A 26,614-nucleotide genomic window follows, 5' to 3' on the forward strand; every position below is an offset into this window, starting at 1 on the left:
TGTTAAAATAAAAAAATACCCAATAGAGAGCACACCCCAGAGGTATTTCCTGGCTGTTTTCTCAAAGGGATCTTGGCGCAGATGAATACCATCCTGTTCCTATCCGGTATGTCCTTTACAGAGAGAACAAACAGGCTTTAACTGTAAAACTCCTATGAAAAGCCTTTTTATTAAGTTACTCAAGATAAAAGCCTGGATATAGTTTCTCAGATTTGCATCTCTCAGACAAATTGGTCATGCTGTGATCAGTGAAACACCCAGGAGTACCACCACAGCAGAACTAACACACCACCCAGCAAGAGCCCATGGGACAGAAATGTGTGAATCCCCACTTTTCTTCCAGTTCCCTGGGATGTGAGTTCACACCTGTCCCTGGCACGGGATCACCACTCTCCCAGACAGGGAGAAATCTTGAGGGGGTACCAGCCTGTGTGTGTTCAGTAGTCCACAGGCGCAGAGTTCTGTGTGCCTGTGGGTTCTGGCAGCGCCCCCAGAGGTTTTACTCCTCAGCACACACCCAGCTGCTCTCCAGTCTAAGCTGGCAGCTCCCCTGTGCAGGACTTGTGCCATCTGGGTGAGCACCCAGCCCCGCGGCCCTCACCTGGTGGCTCCAGCAGTGCCAATGTTGGAGCAGGGCAGGGAGAGGCTCCTCCTGCACGATCCACCCTCACACACAGAACAGAGAGAAGGTTCAAAGTGTATGCAACATTTTATTGAAAAAATACGAATGTTCTGTACATAAAGTACAACTTAAGGGGTTTGATAAAATCTCCAGAGACTTATTGGTTAATATAGGTCTTCTTTTTTTCTTGTCCCTCTAAGGGCATAAAGCATACAACGAAGCAGCAGGTCCCCTGTACTTGTGCAAGTGCAATCCCATCACAGTGCGTGCAGCATAGCACCTGGCTCTACACGGGACTCCAACATGCTCAGTGTACTTTTCATGGATGGTCTGCAAATTTAAAGCAAGGAAGAACTGCACAGGACGTGTCCTTGAATCCACTGGTGATTCAGAATTTATTGTGAGATCTCTGTTCTGCTAAACAGTCTGCATCTGCATATCCAATATTTCTGACAAATAAATACAAAAATAAATAGGGATCTGGCCTCACAGAACCTGAAGTCTCAGAAGCAACAAAACTTATAGCAAGCTACATACATAATTTCAACTATATCAACATAATTTATTTAAATCTCTATCAATAAATGTATTAAAAGTATAAATTCTTACCCAGTACTGAGAGTTTAGTTCTGGAAATAAACCCAGAAAAGGAAAGCTTTTTCAGTCCTCTCTTACAATTTAGTGTGCTCTTAGAAAATGCTTTATAGCTGAACTTCAGCAGAAACTAGCTGCTATATAATGCACTTCTATTCCCCAAACCTAATATAAAAAGCTTTTTAAATCTTTTTACAGTAACTGGCTTTCATGTCCTAACTTTACATACAGTTACTAAAAATACTGCACGTAGCAGTGCTGACTAAAAATAGGTTTAGTGTTAAAACTACATGCACAAAGGCCGGGGTACCAAAGCAGAAACTGAATAATGTGGCAGCTTCACAATTCATGTTGCTAATTGGATGGTGTAACAAATACTGCAATCCCAAAAGATATGTATGTTGCAAATGGAAAAACAATGAACAGGACTGGATGAGGAGAAATTAGGCAAAAAAACCTTTTTTTCTTCTCCGTTTAAAACTGGAATGTCCGTAATGGCCAAGAAGATAAATGTAGACCAGGGTTAGAAGCTTCTAAATCAGGAGTAAATGGTGATGACTTCTCGGCCGCCACCTCTAACAAGTAATACCCTCTCCAGACCCTCAGTCAAGACTTCCAGAAACTCCATGTCTGTTTCAGTGAAGTTAAGGACAAAAAGTATCAAAACCAAAACACATTAGACCAGGGCCAGCTCACAGCCCTCAGCACTGGTCTCACTTAGTCCAAGTTCCCCTCTAAATATCAAAATACTGTGAGTTTGTGGCACTTTTTCCTTTAAGCAATTACTTATATTTACCTTACAGCCAACAAGCCAGTACCCTCCACTCGGGACACTTCATCACATATTACAGCTCAAGAGCACTGGTGGCCAAGTGAATTCAAGAGAATAGAGTAAAGGAAAACCTTCTGTGTGGCCCAGGCCTTGGCTGAAAGGATACAATTTTCATCTCCATCAGTATTCTTTGGAGGACCAGGCATGTTGAGGAGCACAAGTCTGGCATCATGGGATCTATTTACAATGACTTCATTTAGCTTCACTGCTGTGTGCATCCTTCGGACATTAGACTGGTTCCTGCAGAAGAAGCACATTCAGACTTACTGTTAGAAACACGCCTCTGAACACTGAATTATTAAAAAGGTCCTTTAAAAGCATCCTAAAATCTCCTAAATACTCTGTTAAATGTCAAGTCAACACAGTGATTTTCTTCACACTTCACAATGAAGATACAAAAGCCTTTTCCCAGACTTACTCAGGTACAGCTAGTCCGCTGGCTTTAAGACCTCTGGAGTCAAGTCTCCAATTTAGAAAGTTACACTGCTCTTCAAAAAGCATACTTGACAAAGATGATTTAGTGTTACATAAGAAATTAAAACACAGCTGGCACGAGGGGATGTGCTCTTCCAGCAGGCACAGTGGTGACTGCAGGTCCTTCCCCCAGGACAGCCCTGCCCCGGCACCTCTCCAGCCTCAGCACCACCCAACTCCCCCATGGCCTGGGAGCCAAGAAGAGCCTGGCACCAGTGCTCAGCCCAACCTCCCAGGAGCACACTTCCCTCTTGGTGTTCAACAGCAGTTGGCATCTCCAGAGAAAGGCTGGGCTGCTACAGGTTGCAGTCACACAATGACGAAATACAGGATGGCAGCCTAGAGCAGGCAGGATGTAAGGGGCTGCTCTGCAGTGTTATAAGGATGTTAACCTCTCCCTCAGGACACTAATCAACCTCCCTGCCTGGCCGTTTACAAAAAACACTTTTATCTAGGTGTCTTTAAAATCTCAATCACACTTTCAAACTTGAGTAGCCACTTAGTTCAAATGTAAGGGGAGAAAAGGGAAAGAGGTGCAGCATAATCTCATATACCTCTGCTCCATAAGAATCCAGGATCAGAGAGGTAAAAGCATTAATTATTTGGGATATATTAACACAAAATAACATGAATTCATGCAGGAACAAACCGCAAAAGTAACCTTTTGGGATTTCAAGCCAGGAAATATTTCCTTCTTACAGGAAATCATACATTATTTTGGTAACATAAAAGGAAATACAATACAGAAATAAACTTATCGAAAAGAAGACTATATTTATACTTTTGAGGCTTTTTCACTTGAGTTTTTGTCTTCATTTTAATATAGTAAAAATAAGTGTTATTAGAAACAAATGAAATATGAATCTGTGGTTTCATTGATTCAACTTTGCATGATGAGTGAAACTCTTTAGCAACCTTGCTGCTCTTCTGAATATTCAGATTTGCAAAGAAATAATTTATATATACAGAAAGAAGAAGATGGGGTGGGAAGAACCGTGTTTATTATGCTAACAGAATAATTTACCCACTGTGAATTACCTCTCTGTTACTTCATGTTCTATTTAATTTGGAGCAAGGACACCCTCTGTCTTCACCACATTAGCTTCATAAAGCCAGGGACAACACTGAGGTCAGATTATGTTTACAGGAAGTGAGGAAAAAACCAGCAGCAGGAACATAACAGTTGTTAGCTATGCATAGTTTCAGAAAGGGAGTTGAAAGCTAAAGGTTTGGTTTTCCCTGAAGTGATATTCAAAACTGGCATGAACCCAGTGATCTGAAGGTGTAGGCTACAAGAAAGGGCTTGTTTAGTGCCCAGAAACTGCCAGAAATAACATCCTAGCAGTGTTGTGGAATGAGAGCTTCTCTAAATGAGTAATGTTTTCTCCTGCTTGTGTCATATTCTGCCTAGGAAAATAGGTTCAGACTGGAATTGTTTTCTATCCTTAGTTCTCGTCAGGACAACTCTTGCAGTTTGTTACATCCTATTTATAATGATACTCAGCTTAAGTAGCTAATCCTGCTGCCTTTAAAACATTGCTAAGACTGCTCAACTCTAGTCCCTTTCCTTCCATCAGTACACATAATTTTCCTGCTTTTAGCTGAGAAAATTAAGTCTTTCCTCTCAATCATCTTAATGTACTTCTAATTTAAATAACAAACTTACAAGTTTCCCCACCCTCTGAAAGCATGGAAGAGGAAAAAGTACAGGTAGTTAACACCAAATTCAGCAGAATTTCTACAGTATGATTCAGCCAAAAACAGATTTGAATTCTGATCTGTGAGGACGCAAAATCTGGAACTTTGCCAAGTATGCAAAACTGACTGAACTCTTCATGTGAGATGTAGGACATCGAAGAAGTAACAGGAGATTCACACAGTTTTACACAAAGTCAAAATAGACCTTTACTTCTCACTCTTCAGGGGGCACACACAGTACCACAGCTGTTGTTACATGCCAGTGCTCCTGCAGCACCAAGTCTCAGAGGGTTTATCACACACAGATGCTATTCCAAGTCATTCATCACCATCTCCACAGCTTCTTCCTTTATGCATTAAACATCCACACTACACACTTGACAATGAAATTACCATCTTTTTTTTTTAATTCTGATTAAAGCAGTGAAATTATCAGTGTGTTTTATTGAGCTATTTGGGAGATAGGAGGGAAGTTGTTACAGGATTTAACAGTTCCAATTCAGAATTTGGCTATATCAAATGAAATATTTAGGGATATGTGCACGTTTGATTGGTTAGAGATTTCTGGGGAGGCTAAATGCTGTCTAAATGCCAGGTCTCAATGTTTATAGCACAAGTCCAATCCAAGAATTAGGAAACAAAAGGTAATTAAAAGACAGCACATGTAGAGCTTCAAGAGATGCAAAGTGTAGACTTAGATAAGACTCACGGCTTAATGGTGATGAGATCTCTAAAGCTTCCCACAGCACTGCCTCGGTTCCGCTTCTCAGCATCACATTTCTCTTTTGTCCAGGTCATCTGGATATTCTCAGGAACAGGGTCTCCCTCATCTTCCTCATCTGAGTAGAGGCTCTCCAGACGTGCTATTGAATGTCTGTCCTTTACAAGCTGAGCCTGGAGGGCACATGAGTGACAAGGTGAACTCAGAGACTTTATTTTATGCTCCCTGGTGCTCTTTAAGTAATTATAGACTTTTTGTTCCATTGTATCTTTTATTTTGCTCACTCAGTTTAGCCTTCAGGAGAGTTCTGATACCAAGCACCTGCCCTAGCTGAAAGTCTTACATACCAAAATTTTTAACAGTTTTGAAGGGTGTAAGCCAAGCAGAATTTGGACTGACAGAAGCCTGTATCTATACAAGAAAAAATATCTAGCTCATATCATGACATAGTCAGAACAACAGACAAGACCAGCCCAAAACCGACAACTAAAAAAAAAGCTTGACAAACACATGCAGAAAAGATGGATCATCTCTCATAGCTACATGTCATAGACATCACAGTCACGTGTCCTGTAAGTCCAAACTGGAAAGACATCTTCAGCAGGAAAACAGGATATGCTATAAATTGAGACAAATACCGGATATCCCATATAAAGAAGAAAATAAGAACTACATGCAATTTTGGGAAACAAAAAAAGCTACACTAAGAGCATTTCCTTACATCTTTAGAGCACTGGAGTTAAATTTAAGCAGCAGCTACGTAACACACTAGTAGGAAGGCACTTTGTGTCATCCCCCTCAGCAGCCCATAGAGAACAACCACAAATTACATACCTCCCTTTCCCTCTCAGTTTTTGTCAGCCTCATTTGCCTCAGCATCTGAGATCTCTGCTCCATCATAAGAGTTCTCTCGTAAGTATATGCTGAGATATCACTGTTTTGCTGCAGAAATAAGGACAAATTTTGTGCTTGTATTCAGGTCATAACCAAACATCACCATGTGCATAATGGAGTGAAAAATGGGCTCAATTCCCTTACCATTTCTACCACTTCTACCTCTGCCTCTATTCGGAGCTGATAGAGGAAAGTAGCCAAATCCTTCTTCATCTGGATGCTGTTATCATCCATCTGAGCAACAGTAAAAATTCTCATTTTGCATTTTCTCCAAACCTGGTGAGGAAACACAAACTCTCAGTTATTTGAACCAATAATACTTTGCTCCACAAAATAGAATCTTAGCAACTTATCCACTCTCATTTATCAATACATGCTCTACAACTGGACCACGTTTCTTTAAACTAAAGAATGCAGAAATAGGTGGTGGGGAGGGACATTCTCTGTGTAGCCACTTACTTTGTGCTGTTTGAGAAGAAAAGGAAGCAACATCAACATGCCTCCATCATGCACAATCCACCACACATCAATGTTGCCTTCATTGTAACGCTCATGGTTGCTGGGGTAGAAAGACACATTTTTGGGAACCAGCAGTGCCAGATGAGCTGCAGTTGTGCAGCGAACAGTACCTGGCCAGGAGGGGAAGGACACAGTTACTTCCAATTTTGCAAGAGTCATTTGTGGTTAGAAAAACACTACTCACTGTCAGCAAACTGTAAAAGTCATCACTTAAATAAAGAAAAGCAAGGCTTGAACAGGGAGGTCAGTCCAAGTGACAAATAAAGCAGACTCACAGGAACACAAGCCTTATTTCACACTCGAAAGAAAAGCAGCAACCTTCAAAGCTAAGTATGAGGAGACAGCTTCTGCTCTGTTCTGATTTGATTAAGTAACTGGACCACAGTAGAAGGAGAGAGATAGAAGCAAGGAGAGTGTTATCCACTAGTGAAGGATGGGATAGTGAAGTGAACCAGTGACCAGAGATTATCTAGGAAACAAATTATAGTTTGCCTCAAAACCAGCATGTCTTGAGCCCATAATTTTTTAACCATTCATTAGACACATGAGTTTCATGTGTCTTTCTTAGGTCTTTTACCTACAGGAACTGGTATTTCAAACAGAGCAGTTTTGTGAGAAAATACCTGCTTCTCTATCAATACTAGAAAAAAAAAGACAAACTCAAAACCAATCTTACAAGGATTCGGTTAAAATCCCCTTTGTGTACCATGTGTGTAATAAAGATCTCTGTTCACACCAAACCTTTAAAGCTCACCTATAAATGTCTTCCAAGACCTGGGATCTTCACTTTGTCTCCAGCCATAGGGCCACCCCAAAACCACCGTGTTGTGCTTCATGCCACCGAGTCCACAGGACTGGATCAGGTGAGCAATTCCTTCTCGAACTTTATTGGCTACAACTACTTGACAAAATCCTTTAACCTTCTCAATTTCCATCATGTTCTTAATAGTCTGCAAGACAGACAAGGAAAAAAATTCTTAGTTTTCCTTTCCAAAAGGGACTCCTAATATTTCCCTGTCATGGGATAACAATGTAAATTCCTGGTTCACATGTCCATTGGTAAAGCACATTACAATGCAAAGTTCTGCTCATCAGGTTTCCTTAACAAAACAAAAGAGCAAACACCCACTTGTTTAAAACACAGTTTCTTTCCAAACATAATCATTTCTAACAGATCAACGTAAGGATTTTTTGGTTTGTGCTATCATCTCTTATTCATAGTAGTAGATAGTGATATTTGTGTTGCTATTTCACTTTCCATTTTCAGTAACCTTTTTAAACCCAAGGCTAATTGACTTCATTTGGATTTCCGGTTTCAGATTCCCATGTAACATGCTGTGTTACATTACATTTACAAATATAAGCACCAAATCCCACACACTAGCAAGTATACCTTTTATTTGTTTAAAAGCTAAATAAATAAACTTGATCAACACATAGCCCATTAATTAATTTTCCTTTTGAAACAATTTTCCTACAGAAAAAGCCTCTGGTGAAGAAAACAAATATATGATGCTATGCAGATGTAAACAGCGCTATGGTGTCATGTTTACACAATGAGGAAGATGAAGTAATTTCTTAAAAAATTTTCAGGACCCTCCTTCAATGCTTTTCATAATAAATTTATCAACACACTGAAAAGGAACACATTTGCTAAGTTTAACAGTTACTGAAATCACAGAATCACTAGGTTGGAAGAGACCTTTGAGATCATTGAGTCCAACCCAGCCCTAACACCTCAACTAAACCACGGCACCAAGTGCCACATCCAAACTTTTTTTAAACACATCCAGGGATGGTGACTCCACCACCTCCTCAGGCAGACCATTCCAGTACTTTATCATTCTTGCAGTAAAAAACTTTTTACTTGGAACACTTAGAAAACTAAATAGTCCTCTTCCCTCCATTAAGCAGCATACAGAAACTTCTACAGTAATTATTTCCTATAAATGAAGGCAGTTTTATGCAGTAAGGCTGTTTACAAACGTTGTGAGCATTGATCTTGCATTCCCAAAGGCACAACTGGCAGCTGAAACGTGTAGGCAAGTCCTTTACTGAACAGCTGTAGTACTGCTGAACTTGTTCTGTGTTTCATGGAAGCCTGATTAAGATGCTTTGTTCCACATATGATTCGGAAACAAAATTTTGCATTACCTGCCCACTCACCCCTTTCTACCTCAGGATTTAGGACACTGACCTGCTCAGCAGCCTGGGCTTCTCCATAAGTTTCCAAGAAATTCCCTTGGATGACTGATCCTATGATAGTCAAACCTTTACCAGCTTTCAGCTGGGATGCAAATGTTAACAGTCTAGGGTATTTCACATGCAAATCTTCATCAAGTTTCAGAAGCACCAGCAACTGAGGCCTAGAGAAAATAAAAACGACAACATAGTTTTTAACGAAAGCTTTAACAATAACACATGTAAAAAAACTGCCTCTCATCACAAACATTGTGCTTGAATATTAACTCTGAAACATTCTTTCTGTATCTCACACATTTGAGACGTTTTACTAAATATTTTGTTTCTCTTGGTTAAAAGCAGATGTGAAACTGTGGGAATTCTGCTGCTTCACTGTGCCGACAGCAACAAAACCTGCTGATATCCTCAGTTTGAGAGGCTTGCATTAGTGTTTTGTTTACAGGCATGTGTTTCAAGGCTCTTTTAAGTACTATTGGAGCACACATAGTGTTCATGTAGGGCTTTTCTCCCAGATTTATCTGGATACTAGTGCCAAGAAAATATCTGTATTCTGTATCCAGAAACCTGGCACACGGAAAACACAAATATTTTCATCTAAACACAGATCCCATCTGCCTTCTGTTCCTTAAGGTATTGCTACACAATCGAGTGGCTTTCTGTCTGGCTGAGCAAGCATTAAAAGATTTATAAAACTCTGTCTTCAACAGATTCCTATTGCTCTTGTTCAGAGCCCAAGGCTGTGCAATGCCCAACCAAGAGGAGAATTCCTGCCCACCTAATCTGTTTTCAACAGCAAGAAGGGATGACATCAGAAGGAATAATGTTGGCCCCTGTTCATTTCCTGGCCTCTACATCTGTACTCACAGACTTCCAGTTTCCCCTGGTTCCACTTCTGAACTCACCAATTTGGAGTTCAAGATCCAAAGGGCACTAAAGGTCTGCCCATACAGGGTCTACACAGCAAGGCTTGGCAGTGACAGGACAGCTTACTGCAGACTCAACACTTTTTTTAATATTCTGGGCATTTAAATTCATTCACACATCATGTTAAGAGTCCAGTTTAATTCCCTTAGTGCAAGCAGACACCCATGACAGCCATTTCATCAGTCCAAGGTGAGTACCTCCAGTTCTTGGTGTGTGGAGGGCCTTCCTCCAGTCTGAGCAAGGCGTATCTCGCTGCGCTGAGCGACAGCCCCCGGATGCCATCACCCCACTCCTTCTCTGCTCTGTGGAGGACAAACACTTCAGCCAACACATGGCTCCACTAAACTGAACACTTACAGCTAGGCTATAGGGATATGAGCACCCTACAATGAGTTTAACACTGTGACACACAGCATGTATTGCATCTACGTTTATCATGCGTACATGAATGTCTGCCATATCATAGATCACACAGGAAAAGTGAAAACGTTTCAGTAAAATATATAAATATATGATGAACCATCATTCTGGGCTTGATTTGTAATCAACACTACAGAGAAGGCTTCCCAAGCATATACAAACATCTGGCATTTCAACACCCAATTTAGTTATTAGGCCAAATTAAGTTATAAAGCCACATTACAGCCTGACTCCATCCAACGCTGATCTCCAACAACCCAAGCAGCAGGTTCAACTTTTCAAGGACTGTTCTAGACAGACCTTTGCACCAGATAAATTGGGATATAACGGTTGGCATCAGCTGTTCTGGGCCTGAAGTAACCATGTGCAATACACAGCAAATAGATCCCAACCAGTTTTCTGCTTCCTGTGATTCATGTTTCACCTAACACCTTCAGAAGCTTAACAACAAAGCACTTCAGGGGCTTTTGCTTAGCAGTGACACAATAAAACAATGAAAGGAAAAATTAACTAAAAAGGAAAGCCCTCCAAGTCATCTCTGCACAGTTCCTTTCCCAAATGTGAAGACTAGAGAAAATTCATTAAAGAAATCCAGCCTCCTTCTTACCCTTTCTTATCCAGTTAATACTTACCCTTGGTATTCAATGTACTTGTAAATCATGCCTGCAATAAGCATAGCTACCAAAGCATAATACCAAGATGAAATGAACATCAGTGCCAGGCAAATACTCATGCCTAAAAATGAGAGGGCCCTAAAACAAAAAGAAAAGGTATTAATACGTAGTGGGGCAGAAAAACTTAAAAATTAAGTCAGTTACATTCTTGCTCTTTTTTTCTTTAAACTGCCTATGCTGAACTGGCAGTGAAAGTAAAGCCTCCAATGGATCTCCCCAGTCCCATCAGTTTCAGTATCCTATTGTTAAAATGAAACTCTTGTGCCATGACACATCTGAGTCTGGCTCTTGTGTACAACTGATAACCAGAGAAATGAAAGATGCTCCCTGCCCTCCTGGAGAAGGTTCTCAGGTGCAGACTGCAGGCTCGGTGAGGTGCCAGCCCCTCACTCACCAGTGGTAGTACTTAAAGCGGGGCCGCCAGTTCGGGGTTCGCAGAAGCGTCTGGACTGCACATGCAAGATTAACAAAGAGGTAACACATCAAGAAAAACCTGCAAAACAGAAGTGCAAAACCTTTTAGCATGCACATTTACAGATCCTGGCATATATTATAATTACATGATTGATTTCAAGTCAAAATCCCACTGCTCGGTCACATGCCCTGTCCCCCTACCCCTCTGAATTTATTAGCCTGAACTATCAGCATAAAGTAGCTCAAACAAGTTTTTAATTGGATCAAGTTAGATCTGTTCACAACATAATGCTGTCTTTGTTCCGTGATTAAAATGTTTTTCCAAACCAAATAAATATATAATAAAAACTTGCTTATTCACAGAATACTCCAGAGCAAAATTAAATAGATTTATATGCAGAGCCTGAAGTCAGAGGATTCATAGAAATTGCAGAAGGGGAACTCAGCTAATTTGCTTTACTGGTTTAAGAAACAGTTCTGAAAGACAATCAAACGACCAAAATTCAAGAATATTTCTATTCTCCACTCCCAAGACAGAAACCAGGCTGTTCCTTACATTGATAGAATTGGAGCCACCATGTCAAGTGAAGCAATAAGGATTCCTAACTCAGCAATTAATGCTGTTAACAGAAGAGCCCACGTCGGTTCACCATTCGCTTTTCCATGACCAAAGATCTGAAGAAACAAAGACATTAATCATATCTTCCAGGTATTTCATGAGGTTGTAATGGGAAAAAAAGCAAATTACATCTTTTAAAATCAACAGTAACTCTCCTACATACTTCTTTCTCTAGAGCAAGGAGTCAAATTATTCCAATGGCTTGCCATGCTTCACAGAATTAGATGTATGACTTCTTGATAAAATGATCCCATAAGTATTAAAAAGTATTAAAAGTATATATACTTAAAAGAATTCTTTGTTTTCAACAAAAGGAAAAAAACCCATCAAAATAAAGAATATTGCCCCTCACTTCAGCGCTGGGCAAACCGGAGAGAACAAATCTGATTTTAAGAGCACGAAGTCAGACAGCTGGCGAGGCAGTATGAGCAGGAAGCACTTTAAGGCGTACAGACCCAGAGGAAGGGGATGATGTTGTCCTTGGCTATGGCCTGCAGCAGGCGGGGGGCCCCGGTGAGGCTCTGCAGCCCTGCCCCACAGGTGGAGAAGAAGGAGCCGATGACGATGACCCAGGGCGAGGGCCACGACAGGGTGCCCACCACCAGGTTCTTGTTCACCGCGTCCCCGAACCTGCAGGCACAGCACACTCAGCACTCGTGTCCTAAGGACTGTTTGTGGTTCATGTTTGGGGTTTTTGGGTCAGTTTTAACATGTCATTTAAATACTACTATTAATAATACCGTATTTTAAGATGCTGTACTATATTATTAATAATACTCTATTATCTTCTTAACTAGAAAATACAGAAAGTAGCAAACAATCTGAGTTACTTCTGATACACAGATTGGAAGTGTCTGCAGCTTGATTTCAACATTTCATTATGCATATTTTTAAAATTCTTGTATTATTATCACAACATTATTTTTTCCCATCATCAAAAAAATGCAAGAACTAAGACACAGGATGGAAAATCTGAGGGTGCCAGGCCAGAAAATATCAAATGGAATACAAGAAGATTCCAAAAACAGTGTTTACAATTTACATACAAATATGGTTTAAAAGGCACCCAGAAGTAAAAAATTAAAAAGGAGAGGGGTGGGGCATACAGGCAAGAACACACACTGCAAGAAAGAGAGAAACAAAGGACAGCATTAAAGCAGTAACACTTACTTATCTCTCAGGACAACACCTTCTATGCAGGCTCCAAATAATAAAACACAACTGAAGTCTGGAGGACAGAGTGTGCTAAGGAAGTAGAATTTATTTAGACATGGCAGATGAAAGCACTGTGGAAAGGACAGTAAGTGCCTCCATCCTGTGGCATTTGCACTCCAGCTTCTCCACAGGTACGTGGTAAAGCTGGCAAGGAAATAAGTGTCTCACTGCTCACATATACCTTCTAATATTACAGAGAACGGTTCTCCTAAGTTTCAGTTTTTAAAAAGGACAGGTTTAAATGTTATGATAAAGGAGACAAAATCAAATGAAGCATTTTTATACTAAAATGTCAATTTAATCTTCTTCTAGTACAGAAGCTGATATTAAAATCCCTCTTTTCTCTCTCCTTCTCCTGTGTCTGAAGATATTTTGAACACACAGCAAACCATTACCTTGCACATCCTTTTTCATATCTCTGCTGGCATTCACATCACCAATAAGTCTTTGACTATCAGGTTTGTCATTAACTCTCCTGCTTCTGCATTGGGGATGCAGACTTTTTGGATCTGGCATTCCAGTAAAGATTGTGATCTTGTGAATTGAGTTCACACAAATGATTAAATCTTGAATTCTACCCCTGAAATGCAACTATAAGTTACAAACTGCAATAAAAGGAGAAACATTGCTCCTGAAAGTGACAGTGTCAGTGTCCCCAGGGTGGCACATGAACATGGACACATCCAGTTACCCACTGGGTGAGGCCTGAGCTGCCAGCAGAGCTGTTTTATTATTCATTATGTCCACAGTAACTGCTGACTTCTTGGTACAGGGTCAGTTCCCAAAGTGACAGCAGGGAAAGGCTGCACTCCTAAAGAGCTGGGGCAAGCAAACTGGATCCTGATTTACAGCTTGGCAAGTTTTGGCAAAAAACAGGAATGAAACAGCAGAATTTCCAGGAGAGTCACCATCTTGGCCAGCTGCCCTTTGGGTGAGACTGGAAAGCTCTTCTGACTTTTTTTTTTTTAATTTTCTGTGTTGATAAATTGTCCTTTAGGACCTAGATAGAGCTGAAAGATCTTGGCTCATCTCTTCTTGAGCAGGACAGCAGAGATGAAGACAGCTTTTCCTAAGCAAAGCTCCTGAAGACCTGAAAAAACACTTGGGAACACTGAGTCTAATTTCTGACTCCAGTTTATCTTGTTCTAAAATGTTGAAGAAAACCTAAACTCCTTAAAGTCACTCCAAAGAAAAGGCTTTTTTTTAAAAAAGGAACTGAAATTTATGAACTCTCCTGTTAAAGCCTGCCCTCATCTTAACATTTCACTGCAACCTAAAACAAAAAAATCTCGAAGTATACCACCAGCCTGAAAAGTTATAGATCACTGTGTAGCAAAGAACAGCCCTGAGAATGCAAAAGAAAAGAATCACCACAAAAAGGGGCATGGAAAGTAATAGGATAATAATTACAATTCTTTCAGCTCAAGGATTAATATTCTGTTGTTGTTGGTTTGGGTTTTCTTTTTCCACTGGCCAATCATACTTGCACTGACAATTTGGTGAGGTAAAAGCAGTTCCAGAAATCAGGTACAACATACCAGCAAGAGGAAATTTTGAAAGGATACAGACTAGCGACGTGGTGACAATGGCAAGAATTGTTCCAACAGGTATGGATTTCTGTGCATCTTTGAGGTCCCCTGATCTGTTTGAACCAGCCATGATACCTGAAAGTACATTTTGGTAAGATCACAGGGTGGAGGGAGCTCAGAGGTCCAGGAAGGCCCCTCATGGCAGCATTCTCACCAGTCACTGAAGGGAAGAAGATCCCAACCAGCACCATGAACGACGTGGTGATATCCGAAAGCACGTACAGGTGCAGGCTGTTCTTCTGGCCTGCTACATCCACAGAGGGCTGATGTGCTCTCTCCAGTATCTCTCCTTTCTCCAAATAATTGCTCCATAAGTTGTCTTCAAGGTTATTATCACACCACAGAAAAGAAAAGCATGTTTCAGTTCAAACCTGTTCTTATTATAATAGATTTACAGCTGAGGATTACAAATGCCATTCAGTGATCAACATAGGAAAACCACAAATATGTATCAATAGTCTACAGAAGTCTAAGCAATTTAAACTTTATTATTACTAAATGTAACATTCTTTTAACCTCATACCTATTTCAACCCAAGGAAATACACTGAATATTTTTATGAGCCACCATACCACACGGTAGCTCCGAAAATGCAAAGCAGCCATATCGACCAGTTTTCTAAACAGAAATGGGTTTGTTCTTCAGTCACTGGAAGAATTACAGAATTATATGTTTGGCATTTGAAATTTCACTAACAAATGCTGAGTCTTCTTGTAATCTTAGAAACCAGACTGCTGGTTTCTGTGAAAATGGGAACCTCCAGCACTCAGCACCTGCACAAAGCAGCTGCTCTCTGGTGTTCAATAATGAACACTTCTCAATTATACTTTATTCAGGAGTGGGCAAAGGAGACACACTATTTCTATACAAGTACTCTTATCTTTCAGGGCATAATCTTAACCGGTCTAAAGTAGAGAGCTGTCACTACAGAGTTCTGAAAAATTTTAATAGCTTATTCATGTGAGTATAACTTAAAATTACAGCAGACTTCATGCTGATATTATGAGATGAACAAGGGAAATTTAATCAATTTTACAGGAGACAAGTACTGTATCAGGACAAAAGTTCCATCTCCTCTTTTTAAAGGTAATAAGACTGGACTTTCTTTATTGAAGATAATTTTCTTCACTGTAATTACATTTCTTCATTCCTTTTTTCTTAACCAGCAGGGAAGAGTTTGACCCATTTCAGCTGCTCAGCACGCCTCCCCTTTAATGGAAAAAAAAAATATTCTACCATACCTATTAAAATGCCACTAGCAGCTCCTGGAATTCCTGCTATCTCTGAGACATTGTTCATTAGGAAATATTCATCACAGTGCTCGGTGGTTAAGTTTGTGGTGTGGCAGAAGAGCTCCCAAAGCTTAGAGGCCACAGTTATGTTATCCTTAACTACAGTTTTGGCACAAACATCAAAGTGGTCTCTTGACAGAGTCCTGTTGCCCAACATGCAAATCCTGGAAGGGAAACACGAACACCAGAGTTATTGGATGGGAAAATGAAATCCACACTTACCCATATTTATCCTTTTGTATCATGTGGAAACTTCAAGCTGCTCTACTGTGCTACATGATTTCTCTCCTTCAAAAGGAAGGCTGTAGCATGACAGAGACTATCTGTTTCCTTCAAGGACCAAAAGTATAAACCTACTTTTTCGATTTATGGAATTTGATTGATTTATCTTAAACAATAAAAGAGAACAATTAGGACAGTTTTGGCAATTTTTTTGTTGTTTGGGGTTGGTTTCTTCTTTTTTATTAAACAGAACTACTGGAGTGGAAGAAATGTGAAGAGCCCTAGAATTCAAATTACCAGATATTTAAAATATCTAAAGATATTTGGATTTCATTAACTGAGTTTCTATATTGCAACACTTGATTTGCAATATAGACATTTTGGATTCAGAATTAGGAACATATATTAAAATCATAATAAGCAAAGGTTCTTCTTGTCAGCAGATACTGTACTTAATTGCGAAAATCCTCCAATGCCTGCTGCGTTTCATCTAAGCACAAACACCATTTATTTCAGCACTGAAAAATTTTTAATCCACTTGTCTAAAGACAATTCCACAAGACAGTGATGTAATGTAACAGCTTCCTGCTACTAAAAGTTCATTCAACTTTTCTTTCCTCTGTCAGGAAACACCCACAGGAAAATAAATTTTCTTCCATTTTAACTTTAATTCCATTTTAATTGTTTCACAGGTCTTATTGATCACTGAAGACAGGAAAATGGAAAACACAGGGCTGTTTTTGCATGGTTTGCAAGCCTGAGAACTGTAACTTCCAAGAAGCCTTCCCCTACAAAATTAAAAATAAATACACTATCTTGCTACTTCAGAAAAAAAAAAAAAAAAAGAGGAAGACAGTCCAAGAAGAAAGATAGGGAAAACATTCAAAAACAATCTAAAAGAAAATGAGAGGGATGTAGAGCCATTGTTTTACTTTTACTGCTGTAAACCTTCACTGTTGTAAAACACTATAATCACTGGGCCTTAAATATCCAAAGGGAACACTTGAGGGCTGCAAGCACTTAGTTATGGTCAAAGCATTTCGAGATGTGAATAATTATGCAGATCCAAGTCCTCTATTTCCATTCCATTCATCTCTTGTCAGCAGGATCAGCAAATACAGTTTGCATTCCTGGTAAAACATACATCCACATTATTGCTGCTCCAGCTGCAAGTTCAAGAAACTGATTCCACGTTTATCTGCCAACATGCCAAGGAGCTCGTGTTGGGGCCAGGGCAGGCTCTTCCCAGAGCAGGGAAGGTTTTTCTGGAGCCTCACACAGCCCCACACCACACTCCCAAGGGGTGCCCAGTTTCTCAGCAAGGAGCTGACCACACCATGAATTTCCAACCGCAAAGGCAGCGTGTGGTGTCTGACTGGCCTGGGGAAAAGGGACCTGCCAAACTGCTCCCTAAGGACTGCACAAATCACCCAGCAACACCATCACTCAAATCCCAACAGCTGCAGGCCAAGAGGCTGGATTGGCTTTGCAGGAAGCAGAGCAGTGTCAGCCTCCATCAGACTCACCACAAGACTTCCTTCTACCAAAACAGTTTTTAAAGTGCAATAATATGTTTGTTTTAGCCTAAGAAACTTCAGTTCCAACAGCTCTGCACACTGTCATTACACACAGCTAAAAATATTGGTAGAAATTCAGAAAAAAAGGCATGTTCAACAATGTATCAGGCACAAGCTTTAAGTAACCTACATTAAAGCGCGACTTCCAACCCACAGGCAAAGCTACCACCCCCATCCAGAAACATTACTCACGGGAATTCAGGTGGCTCGAAGATGGACTTGATGGCTCCAGCATAAATGGACAGGATGGATATTACTACACAGGCCAAGAAGAGGGAAGCAAATTTGTTCACATACTTCACACCCACGAACACCACCACTGCCATCAGGATGAGGAACACGGTGCCATACACCCTCATGTTGTTCAGCATGGCACTGGATGCATCGTGGGCACCAGACGGATGAAAAATCGCTGCTTGTGGCACAATGTATGTCTGAAACAAGAGAAAGCAAAAGTGAGCTGGAGGGACACCAGCACAGAACTCTGTCTGGGACTGTGTAGTAGAAATGTAAATCACTTTGTATTCTGCAGCACAGAATCTGCAGACTCTTCACTGGGAATCTTTCACAGGAAAAGTCAAGAGATAACAGCCCTTTGTGTGTCAGCAGTACAACTGAGCCAACGTTATCAAAGATGAGCACGAGTCTTGGATTAAGTCACACTTTCATCTGTGTTGTCAGAAGAGCTCCCAGGCTGCAAACTCAGAGTGTGCAGCTTGCAAAGGGAAGTACTAAAGGTAAAGAACTGGACACCAAGGAACTGGAGACCTTCCAGTCCATTCCTGTAAATGCATATGCAAATATGGGACAAGAATACCAGGGCACTCTCTATATGTTATTTACCTTTAAAGCAAGATCACTCTGGTACTACTCACCAATAAAATCTCAATGGCACCAAGGATATACATGGCTCCTGCAAATGTTGTTCCCAAATAAAAACACAGCCCTACAGCTCCACCAAACTCTGGGCCCAATGACCTAGATATCATGAAATAGGAGCCACCAGCTGTGAAACAAGAAAAGTGAGTCAAATTATAATTTATTGCTATAAACGTTTAAATATTCACAAAAAGAATGCAACAGAATTATACAAGACTGTATCTGCTATTTTGAGGTTCAACTGAAGTATCTTTTTTGCTAGCACATGGGTAAAAACCAAATAAATTGATCTTTAACCTGACTGATAACAAGAAGAAATACTAGATTTGAATTCACGATTTGTATTCTGGATTAAACAAATCTTTCTACTACCCTTACCTGGAACAACACCGTTCGTGGCAATTGCACTCATTGATATGGTTGTCAGCATAGTCTGGGGAACAACAGGGAAAAGGAAGCAATTGTGTCAACAACATTTTTTAAAACATAACTTATTTCTTGATAAAATAAAGCTGCCACTGCATATATGATACAGCATTTCTATTTATTCTGCCTGTCATTATCTAAAAGAAAACAAGGGCAGCAGGAATTTAATCACTGAGCTGTTGAGACTTCTGTTTGAGAGATGGCCCCTGCTTTATCAGGTCAAACAGTGGGTGTCTGCAGACAAAGCAAGATAAGAGAATGCAGGTGCTCCTCCATCTGCAGAGCTGCGATTCCAACCAAGGCTGGTCCAGCAAAGCAGGCAGCTCTCACCTGGGGCAGGCATGGAAAACAGCTATTTGCTGAACAAACACTATTTATAAGACTGTATTTACACTACACTTTGCCAGTTTAGAAGTAACAGAAAAAGATAATTAAAAAGTCCTGCAGCTACGAACATAGCAAAGGTACTTAGTTAAATCTGACTTTTCTTTACACAAGCACCTACAATGCTGCCTCCCCAAGTCTCTCAGTAGTTTCACAGGGGTTATGTCACAAGCATTACTGCAGCTAAGTACTTACACAACAGCAGCAAAGCAATACAATGAGGAAGGACTGAAGAACTCCAGCCATTCCCACCATCCAAGTCAGCCGAAGGAAGAGAATAACCCCGAAGATATTCTGCATGCATGGCAAATACACCCCCATCAGGGTGCCCATGCTGGGTGACTGGAAAGAAAAAGTTAATATTCATTAACTGAAATTATTCAAAGCAGAGATAACCAAACAGGCCTTGAAGTTCAGCTTTTTAAATGGTAGAAACCTGGGAAACCTCACGTAGACACACTCAAATACTGTTGTGCTGGACTTCCATAAAACACAACATAAACTCCTAAATCATGAATTTCTGAACAAAATGTTGACCCTGTCACATACTGAAGTAATTATCCTCAGTATTTAACACTGACTAGTAACAGCAGGAGATATATTTATTTGGTTTTTTGTAGATCCATAGAATTTTTAGTATGAAACGTGTCGAGTGCTGCAGACCCCAAGTAAGATAGAGCCTTACCCTACTGCCCAGAGTTCACAGATTAGTTTCAAGGAAAACATATTTTTGTCATGTTACAACTAGAAAAGATTTGGAAGCAATCTGGAGACATGGATAATGTATTTTCTTTCATTTTATATATTCCATTTAAAACTAACAGTTCTACCCTTTCTTAAGTTCAATGTCAGCATCAGACTCTGAATTACTTTTCACAGTGACTGAGAAAACATAAGTTACATGACTTCACAGGAACTGCAGCTGACTGGCCTTCCACATAGCATCCTGCAGAATAATCATCCAAAATAATGGCATCAAAGTGCCACTGGTAGGGGCTTTATTCCAAGGAATATAAAAATGATTGTTGCATTTGCACACCTGGCACCAGCAACATTTCAGAGTCCCAAATCTCTGTGGTTTCCTGCCAAGACATTTCATAGCTTTTGCTTTTTAAGGTTTCTTTTTGCATTTAAAATTATACTGAATTCTAAAACACAGGGGGAATAGAGTGCCACTTCTGAAAGGCTCATCCCTTTTCATACTCCCTTCCATAAATAAACATGAATTCCGAAACACATTAGATAGACAGCATTTAAGGAAGCCATGGAACAATCATTCAAATGAGAAGGATATTAAAGGGAGATGAGAAAACTTGCTCAAATTTGACTCCACACAGCATTAACTAGATGCAAGAATAAATAGCACCTTTATAGACAGTCATGAACCCACAGCAACAGTATGTAAGACAAGCAATAAAATGTGTGCCAAAAACTTTACATAAGGTAATTCAATAGTATATTTCCCCACACAAAGCAAGACCCTTAAAGAATGACATGTTTATAAGCTCACCAGGTCAAAAGCAACCAAGGAATTTTGTGCTTTGACTTGCAATTACATGTTACAATCCAGAATTTCCTCCTCTGCAGCAGAAACCTGCCCTGCCAGACATGAAACAAAAGTGTGCCCAAGAACATGATCTGAACCGTTCTTCATTAGGAGTGCCAGGAGCTGCTGACTGAATTTTTTTAAGTCAGCTTTGAATTCCTTGTGTGACTAAAGCTAAAACAGATCAACCAGACTCTTCTCATACACACTACAGCACAAGTGAACCTCCTGAAGGAAAGGGGACACAGTTTTATGTGCTGAGGGTTTGCAGTGGAGTTACCCTATGAGACCAAGCATGGGGTCAGAGCTGTTCCTCAGCTGTTCTAGTACCACAATACCAAAAAAAAAAAAAAAAAAAACAAACCCTAAACCATCACCTGCCATTTTATAAAAATTACCATCCTAAACATCTAACCTGATCAGCTTCACCAGGATTATGTATGAGAACAAAATGAATTGTTGTCTGAGAGTAACAGAAATGACACTTGTTACATAAGTGTCCTGATGAGGGCAAGGTAAGGATTTTCTTACTGAGTTATTCCAGTGCTATAATTGAGGAGGATCTTCACAGGGTATTATTTACAGTGTACTTGTTTCCTCAAGGAAGGGAAAGTGTAAATACTTCTGATTCCAACACTTCCATCTGATTCACACTGTGTCTTTAACCCCTTAAACATAAAGGACTATAAATAATGTTGCCAGGCACTGGGCAGATATTGCCCAGCACAGGGGCTTCCCATTGTCACATTAATGCACACTTTGCCTCTCAAGGAAATGTTCCACATAATTTCATCATCATCTATCTGACCGTTCATCCATCAGTCCCTCCCTCACAACATCTCTGAACCCATCAAGTGAATTTATCAGACATGTGGGTATCTCAGGATGAAAGAGTTAAAGAGTTTGTCAAAACTGGCATCTGGGAAAAGGAAAGAAGCCCATCCTCTTGCTCCTACACAGGAGCAGTAAATGGACCATGGTTATTGTGTTTTCTACGTGACAGTCCTCCACACACTGTGAAAGCAGGTGAGATTTCAGCCTGCCCTTCACACACCTCCCATCCCCTGCTTCCTTTGCGTAAGAATCCACTTTAGCTGAACTCTTTCCTATCTTCTGTGGTCCCTGCAGCTTTGCTCCACTGTTCCATCATCTTCTCCCCCTCCCTCCCAAGTGGCCTCTTAAGCCTATCAAGTTACAAGCTCACTTCCACCACAGAGGAAGAGAAATTGTGCATTAGTTGTACACTTGTGAGACCACTATGGAGCAGAGCAGCCTAGGAAATGCCCAAGCGTCTTCCCAAGCAAGAATTACTAAGAGTATCTCAGGCATAAGAGTTTAGCCTGGATTATCGTACCCTGTGGGGGAAAAAAAAATTTAAAAACCCAAAAAAACCAAAACACTCATAAAAAAGAACGATTTACAAATATTACTTGAACCAACTTGTTCACAGAAGTATTTAACACCAGTAATCTGCAGTGACTTGATCCTTTTTTATAGCATCTAATCATCACTAAGTGATACTAAACCAGTGCTGAACTTTCAACAGAATGTGACCTGACACAAGGGTATTATTATGTTCAACCTCAACAGCAACCACATGAAAAAATGTAACACCCCGTGCTGCGTAAAGGAAATAAAAGAGAGACGTTTTGAGGAACACAGTTTTAGAACAACCAAGAAGGGACAGAAAAATCTCGAAAACAGTCTCAATTTCAGTGATGCAGATCATGTTTCTGTTCACTCTCATCAGCTGCAGACACATAATTTATGTAAATATTGATCCGAGTCTGAAGGACACTATTTCCATTGTGCCAGTGTGATGGGTTATTAAAGCACTTGGCTGCAGGGCTGAGGGACATTGATCAGCAATGACAGCTCGCACAGTTGCTCTGTAGCATGAGGACAGACAGCAGCACAGAAATGAACTGCCTTGATAAAGACACATGAGCTAAAACAGTTTATCTATTTTTTTCCATCACGAGAAGGGGATATTTCTATAGCCCTGTGACTGTTAAATGCTTTATTGCAAGATTGTATTTGGAGAAGAAAAAGCCACCCAATTTCCACCTTATTACATTGGAGTTGTGTCAATTTTACCTGATGTGTACCTAACAGAAAATGTTACTACCAAAAGTATTTAGTGGGGGGGTTGCTGAAACAAGATAATATGTTCATATTAAGATGTCTTGCACTGAAATGAAATTAATCTGAAAGGATATGATTTGGCAGGCAGGGCTGTGCTAGGTCCCAAAAGGTCCTCACTGAGAGACCTGTCTTACCTGCTCAGAGAATTAGTGACTTACTGAAAGAATTGCTTTCCCCAGTTCGTTTTTAAATATCAGATCTAGAGCCTGCTCATCAGCCTTGCTCCAGCTCTTGCCTATGAGATGCCAACTCCAGCAAGTGACAGGCAGCTGTGTCACACCAGCTGAGCACACCCAGTGCAGCACTCACCAATGGGTGGGTTAACAGGGTTTTATCCACTTAAAACAGACCTGCTGGTGCTGGAATGGACGGCCAGACTTCTGTTCTCATGCTCAAATGGGAAGGGTAAGGTAAGAGCAGCACAGTGATTTATACTTCAAAGATGATTAAAAAGAAGTATGTAGAAGAATCCCATTTGCACAGTTTCTGAATACCTTCAATCCATCCCCTTGTCCAGTTACTGCTTTTAAATTTCCTGGGTTTAATGGTTATAATTATTGGCCAAGGTTTTCAGTCGTCTTATATTCTGCATGATGTTTAAAATTTTATATTGCTCATGGCAAGAGAGGGAGAAGAAATTCAACCTGCAGTTATGATATTGCAGCTGATATAACTTATCCCAGAGACAGACATGCAGACAAAGGTTTGCATAAGGAAACTGCAGTGTTTACACAGAAAACACTGAGATATTAATACAGCATGATACTGTCACTTTTGGAAAGGTCACCAAACCCATTCTACAAAAAACATCTGAGAAGTCTGTGAACACACATTTTTGGGACATGGGAAAGTATAATTCAGGAAAACACAGTTATTAAACCTTTTGCCATAAAAGCAAAGCTTTAATAAAGAAAACAGTCCCTTTTAATGGCAGTAAACAGCTTGAAAATATGCAAGCGTGAATCACACCTAAATGTAGAAATATCAACATTGCACCATGCATGGTACTCTACCAGAGACTGAAAACAAGTTTTCAGCTTTCTGGTATTTGCCCCATTTTTACCTTGTGAAGTTTTATATACATTAGCTTTAACCAACTGTACACTACAGTCCCATTGCCAAATTGAGCCAATTCTTTTGCCATCGGGGAAGTAAGGGACTAGCTTCCAGATTGCTCTGCATCTTATCCTGGTATTCTGGTCAGGCAATTAAAAAGGAAATAAAGACCAAAAGTGATCAGAACTTCCTCAAAATCATAAGAACTGTATCTACTGTATCCCCACCATTCTACTTTTGGTAGGGAAATAATCAATCTGCTTCTGATAGCAAGAGAATGAAAATTATTTTAGATTATGCAATAATACCGTATTAGCATCTGATGCCTGACATTATGCCCAGCAAAACCAAGCTAAAACAGAGATGCAGCTGACATTCCTTATTAGTAATGTGAAGGTGAAAGCTTTGGACAAGACTCAGACATCAGTACAATGCCAAATACCACACAAAAGAAAATCGTAATTAAAATGTTTAAATTACTTTTTTAATGTCAGCTTACAGGACCAGAATGCAGCTACTTCACCCAGATGACCTTAGCTCAGTCCTGTCATGATGTCAAATTAACCACAATATTGCAGCACTTTCAGCGCACGTGGTCTCAAATAAAATTGAATTTTAAGCTTCCCAGTGACCAAACAACTTTGTTTTGCCCAGTGTAAAACTGCAGAGTAAGGAACTGGAGTGTGAGCAAGAGCATTCAGCATGGGGTAACATGCATGCTCCTTGAGAGCACTATTGGTTTGCAACATTATCACTGCCATCTCTTTCTGAAATGGCTCAAACTTTGCAAGGCAGTGCTATAAAACCTACAGAATTCAAGTGCTATCTTAGCTTTTTTGGAAACTTCTCTTTTGACAGAACTTGCAGACAAACTGACAGGCCTGCAGGCCATAAAATACAACCACACCACTTGCAGGTGCAGCAGTAAGCAAAGCACCTGCGGCTCTGCCAGAGGAGAGAGGAGCAGTTAAACACTGCCCTCCTGATAGAAATCAACTACCAGCACTCAAACCTCACCTGCTACTGGCATTCCAGGTACAACCATCTAAATGCAGATGCTTTGGGGCAGAATTCAGTTGCCTAAGTGCCTGAAACGAGAATGACTCCTGAGCTGCCCCAGGGTGTCCAATCTGACCTCCACCCACCACGCTAGACAGGTGCTGCCTCCTGCAAAGCCTGTGTCATTACCTACCAGGCTGGTAGAGATGCGTCAGACACCACTGGGCAGCAAAAACAGCCCTGGGAAAAAGCTGGGGGGTGGTTTAGTTTTTATTTGTGTCCCACTGAAGGCCTGTCCCCTTCTTACCTAAACCAACACCAAGCGTAAGGAATTGCACTGCAGTGCACAGTTTTCACCAGCACATCTGCCCCAATTCTCTGGTGACAGCTGGTTCCCTACAGGTTCCATGTCATTGCTTTGCAACAATGTCATGGCTCCTGAGAGGGGGTAGGAAAAAGCAGAAGGGAGGCCAGCCCCCCAAAAATCACACAGGGAATCATCCCATTCATCAGTTTTGGCCATGGAGAGGATCTTTGCTTACTTTTGATACTTTCTTCTTCGATCCATCAGTACTTTCTGCTTCTTCATGCTCCTTGACACCTTGAGTAAGATTTGTGTAGTTGACCAACTTGCCAAGCAGAGATGACACTTTTGGTCGTATGTCAAGTTCTTCCTGTGGAAGAAGACAACAAGTCAACTTCTGCAGTTCACAGCATTTGTGAAGAGTGGCTGGATCACGCCTTCCTGGGCATGCCTGAGGCTACCAGGGAACACACCAGGAAAATTATCCAGAGAATGACAGAGTATTTCAGGGTGGTTTAACCATTGATAAGAGGTTTTAATTTTTTGAAAGAAGGGCAACTCTGATAGGAAAAGGCCATGCCAAGAAGTCTGCACCATGTGAAACACTCTCCTTAGGTGCTGAAAAGCATAATTACAGCAATGAAGAAGTCTGAGCCTCAGAACTGTGAGAGAATGAATGTGTACCTTGCATGTATCTCTAACGTCAACTCACATCAACAGATACACTTTTGAAAAGGTCAAGCCGCCAAACAAATCAGAGATTTAGTGATTAAACTCTGTTCACTGTAGACATGTACGCACTCTGATGATTTTATTACGTTTTCCAAACTATGTTTTCTAATTCATGTGGATCTGGACAAAATTCCCAAAAGCCACATGCGTGGAGGGCCTCCCACCTTTATACTCATCCCATTCAATTCCTGTTTCTGGTTTGGGGGCAGAGGGGATAAAAAAAGTCCCAGAACAAAATCATTCCCTTTCTCTTTGAAATTAAAGTCTTGCATGTCTGATAGCACAATAAGGAATGCATGGTGAAGAGAAAAAACTTTCCACACAGGAACTAAAAACCAATTGAGAAAGATTTCACTGTCTGCAGCTTTATCATAGCTTTAGGTATAACCTTGAACACTTTCTGGTGGGATCAGTAGCATTATGTGCTCTGTACATGATGTAGAAACTGACCCCAAATGGGGTCATCCCTAAAGGGATGACATGAGCCAAGCACCCTTTTCTTCTTCCTCCCTGTGATCTGACCTGCAGCTCACATGTGTAAAAACCTGATTACAATTCCTTCCAGAAAGGGGTTGAGACAGCAGTACCCCCTGTTCAGCAGAGGAGCATGGCCTTTGGGATCCTGATGGATCCTCCCACTC

The 26,614-nt window shown here is 40.6% G+C and overlaps 1 protein-coding gene across 2 annotated transcripts in view; it reads right to left on the reverse strand.

Annotated features, from left to right (window-relative positions):
- Window positions 1-690: 690 nt before the first annotated feature.
- SLC12A4 (solute carrier family 12 member 4) overlaps window positions 691-26,614 on the reverse strand; it is a 45,513-nt gene continuing 19,589 nt past the window's right edge. For both annotated transcript variants that reach the window (XM_066194326.1, XM_066194327.1), the window contains 22 exons: window positions 25,480-25,611; window positions 19,387-19,533; window positions 18,760-18,814; window positions 18,378-18,508; window positions 17,695-17,936; window positions 15,653-15,867; window positions 14,566-14,730; window positions 14,388-14,486; window positions 12,778-12,835; window positions 12,063-12,237; window positions 11,545-11,663; window positions 10,969-11,067; window positions 10,533-10,652; window positions 9,678-9,782; window positions 8,552-8,720; window positions 7,109-7,304; window positions 6,295-6,464; window positions 5,980-6,111; window positions 5,776-5,883; window positions 4,930-5,114; window positions 2,155-2,288; window positions 691-1,846 (listed from right to left, as the gene is read on the reverse strand). In XM_066194326.1, coding sequence (XP_066050423.1) covers window positions 1,755-1,846; window positions 2,155-2,288; window positions 4,930-5,114; window positions 5,776-5,883; window positions 5,980-6,111; window positions 6,295-6,464; window positions 7,109-7,304; window positions 8,552-8,720; window positions 9,678-9,782; window positions 10,533-10,652; window positions 10,969-11,067; window positions 11,545-11,663; window positions 12,063-12,237; window positions 12,778-12,835; window positions 14,388-14,486; window positions 14,566-14,730; window positions 15,653-15,867; window positions 17,695-17,936; window positions 18,378-18,508; window positions 18,760-18,814; window positions 19,387-19,533; window positions 25,480-25,611 — 3,048 coding nt within the window. In that variant the 3' untranslated portion in view covers window positions 691-1,754. The remainder of the gene's footprint in view (window positions 1,847-2,154; window positions 2,289-4,929; window positions 5,115-5,775; window positions 5,884-5,979; window positions 6,112-6,294; window positions 6,465-7,108; window positions 7,305-8,551; window positions 8,721-9,677; window positions 9,783-10,532; window positions 10,653-10,968; window positions 11,068-11,544; window positions 11,664-12,062; window positions 12,238-12,777; window positions 12,836-14,387; window positions 14,487-14,565; window positions 14,731-15,652; window positions 15,868-17,694; window positions 17,937-18,377; window positions 18,509-18,759; window positions 18,815-19,386; window positions 19,534-25,479; window positions 25,612-26,614) is intronic.

The sequence above is a fragment of the Chamaea fasciata genome, unplaced genomic scaffold (genome assembly GCF_029207755.1).
Source record: "Chamaea fasciata isolate MVZ Bird 193981 ecotype frontalis unplaced genomic scaffold, bChaFas1.0.hap1 SCAF_12, whole genome shotgun sequence".
NCBI lineage: Eukaryota > Metazoa > Chordata > Aves > Passeriformes > Sylviidae > Chamaea > Chamaea fasciata.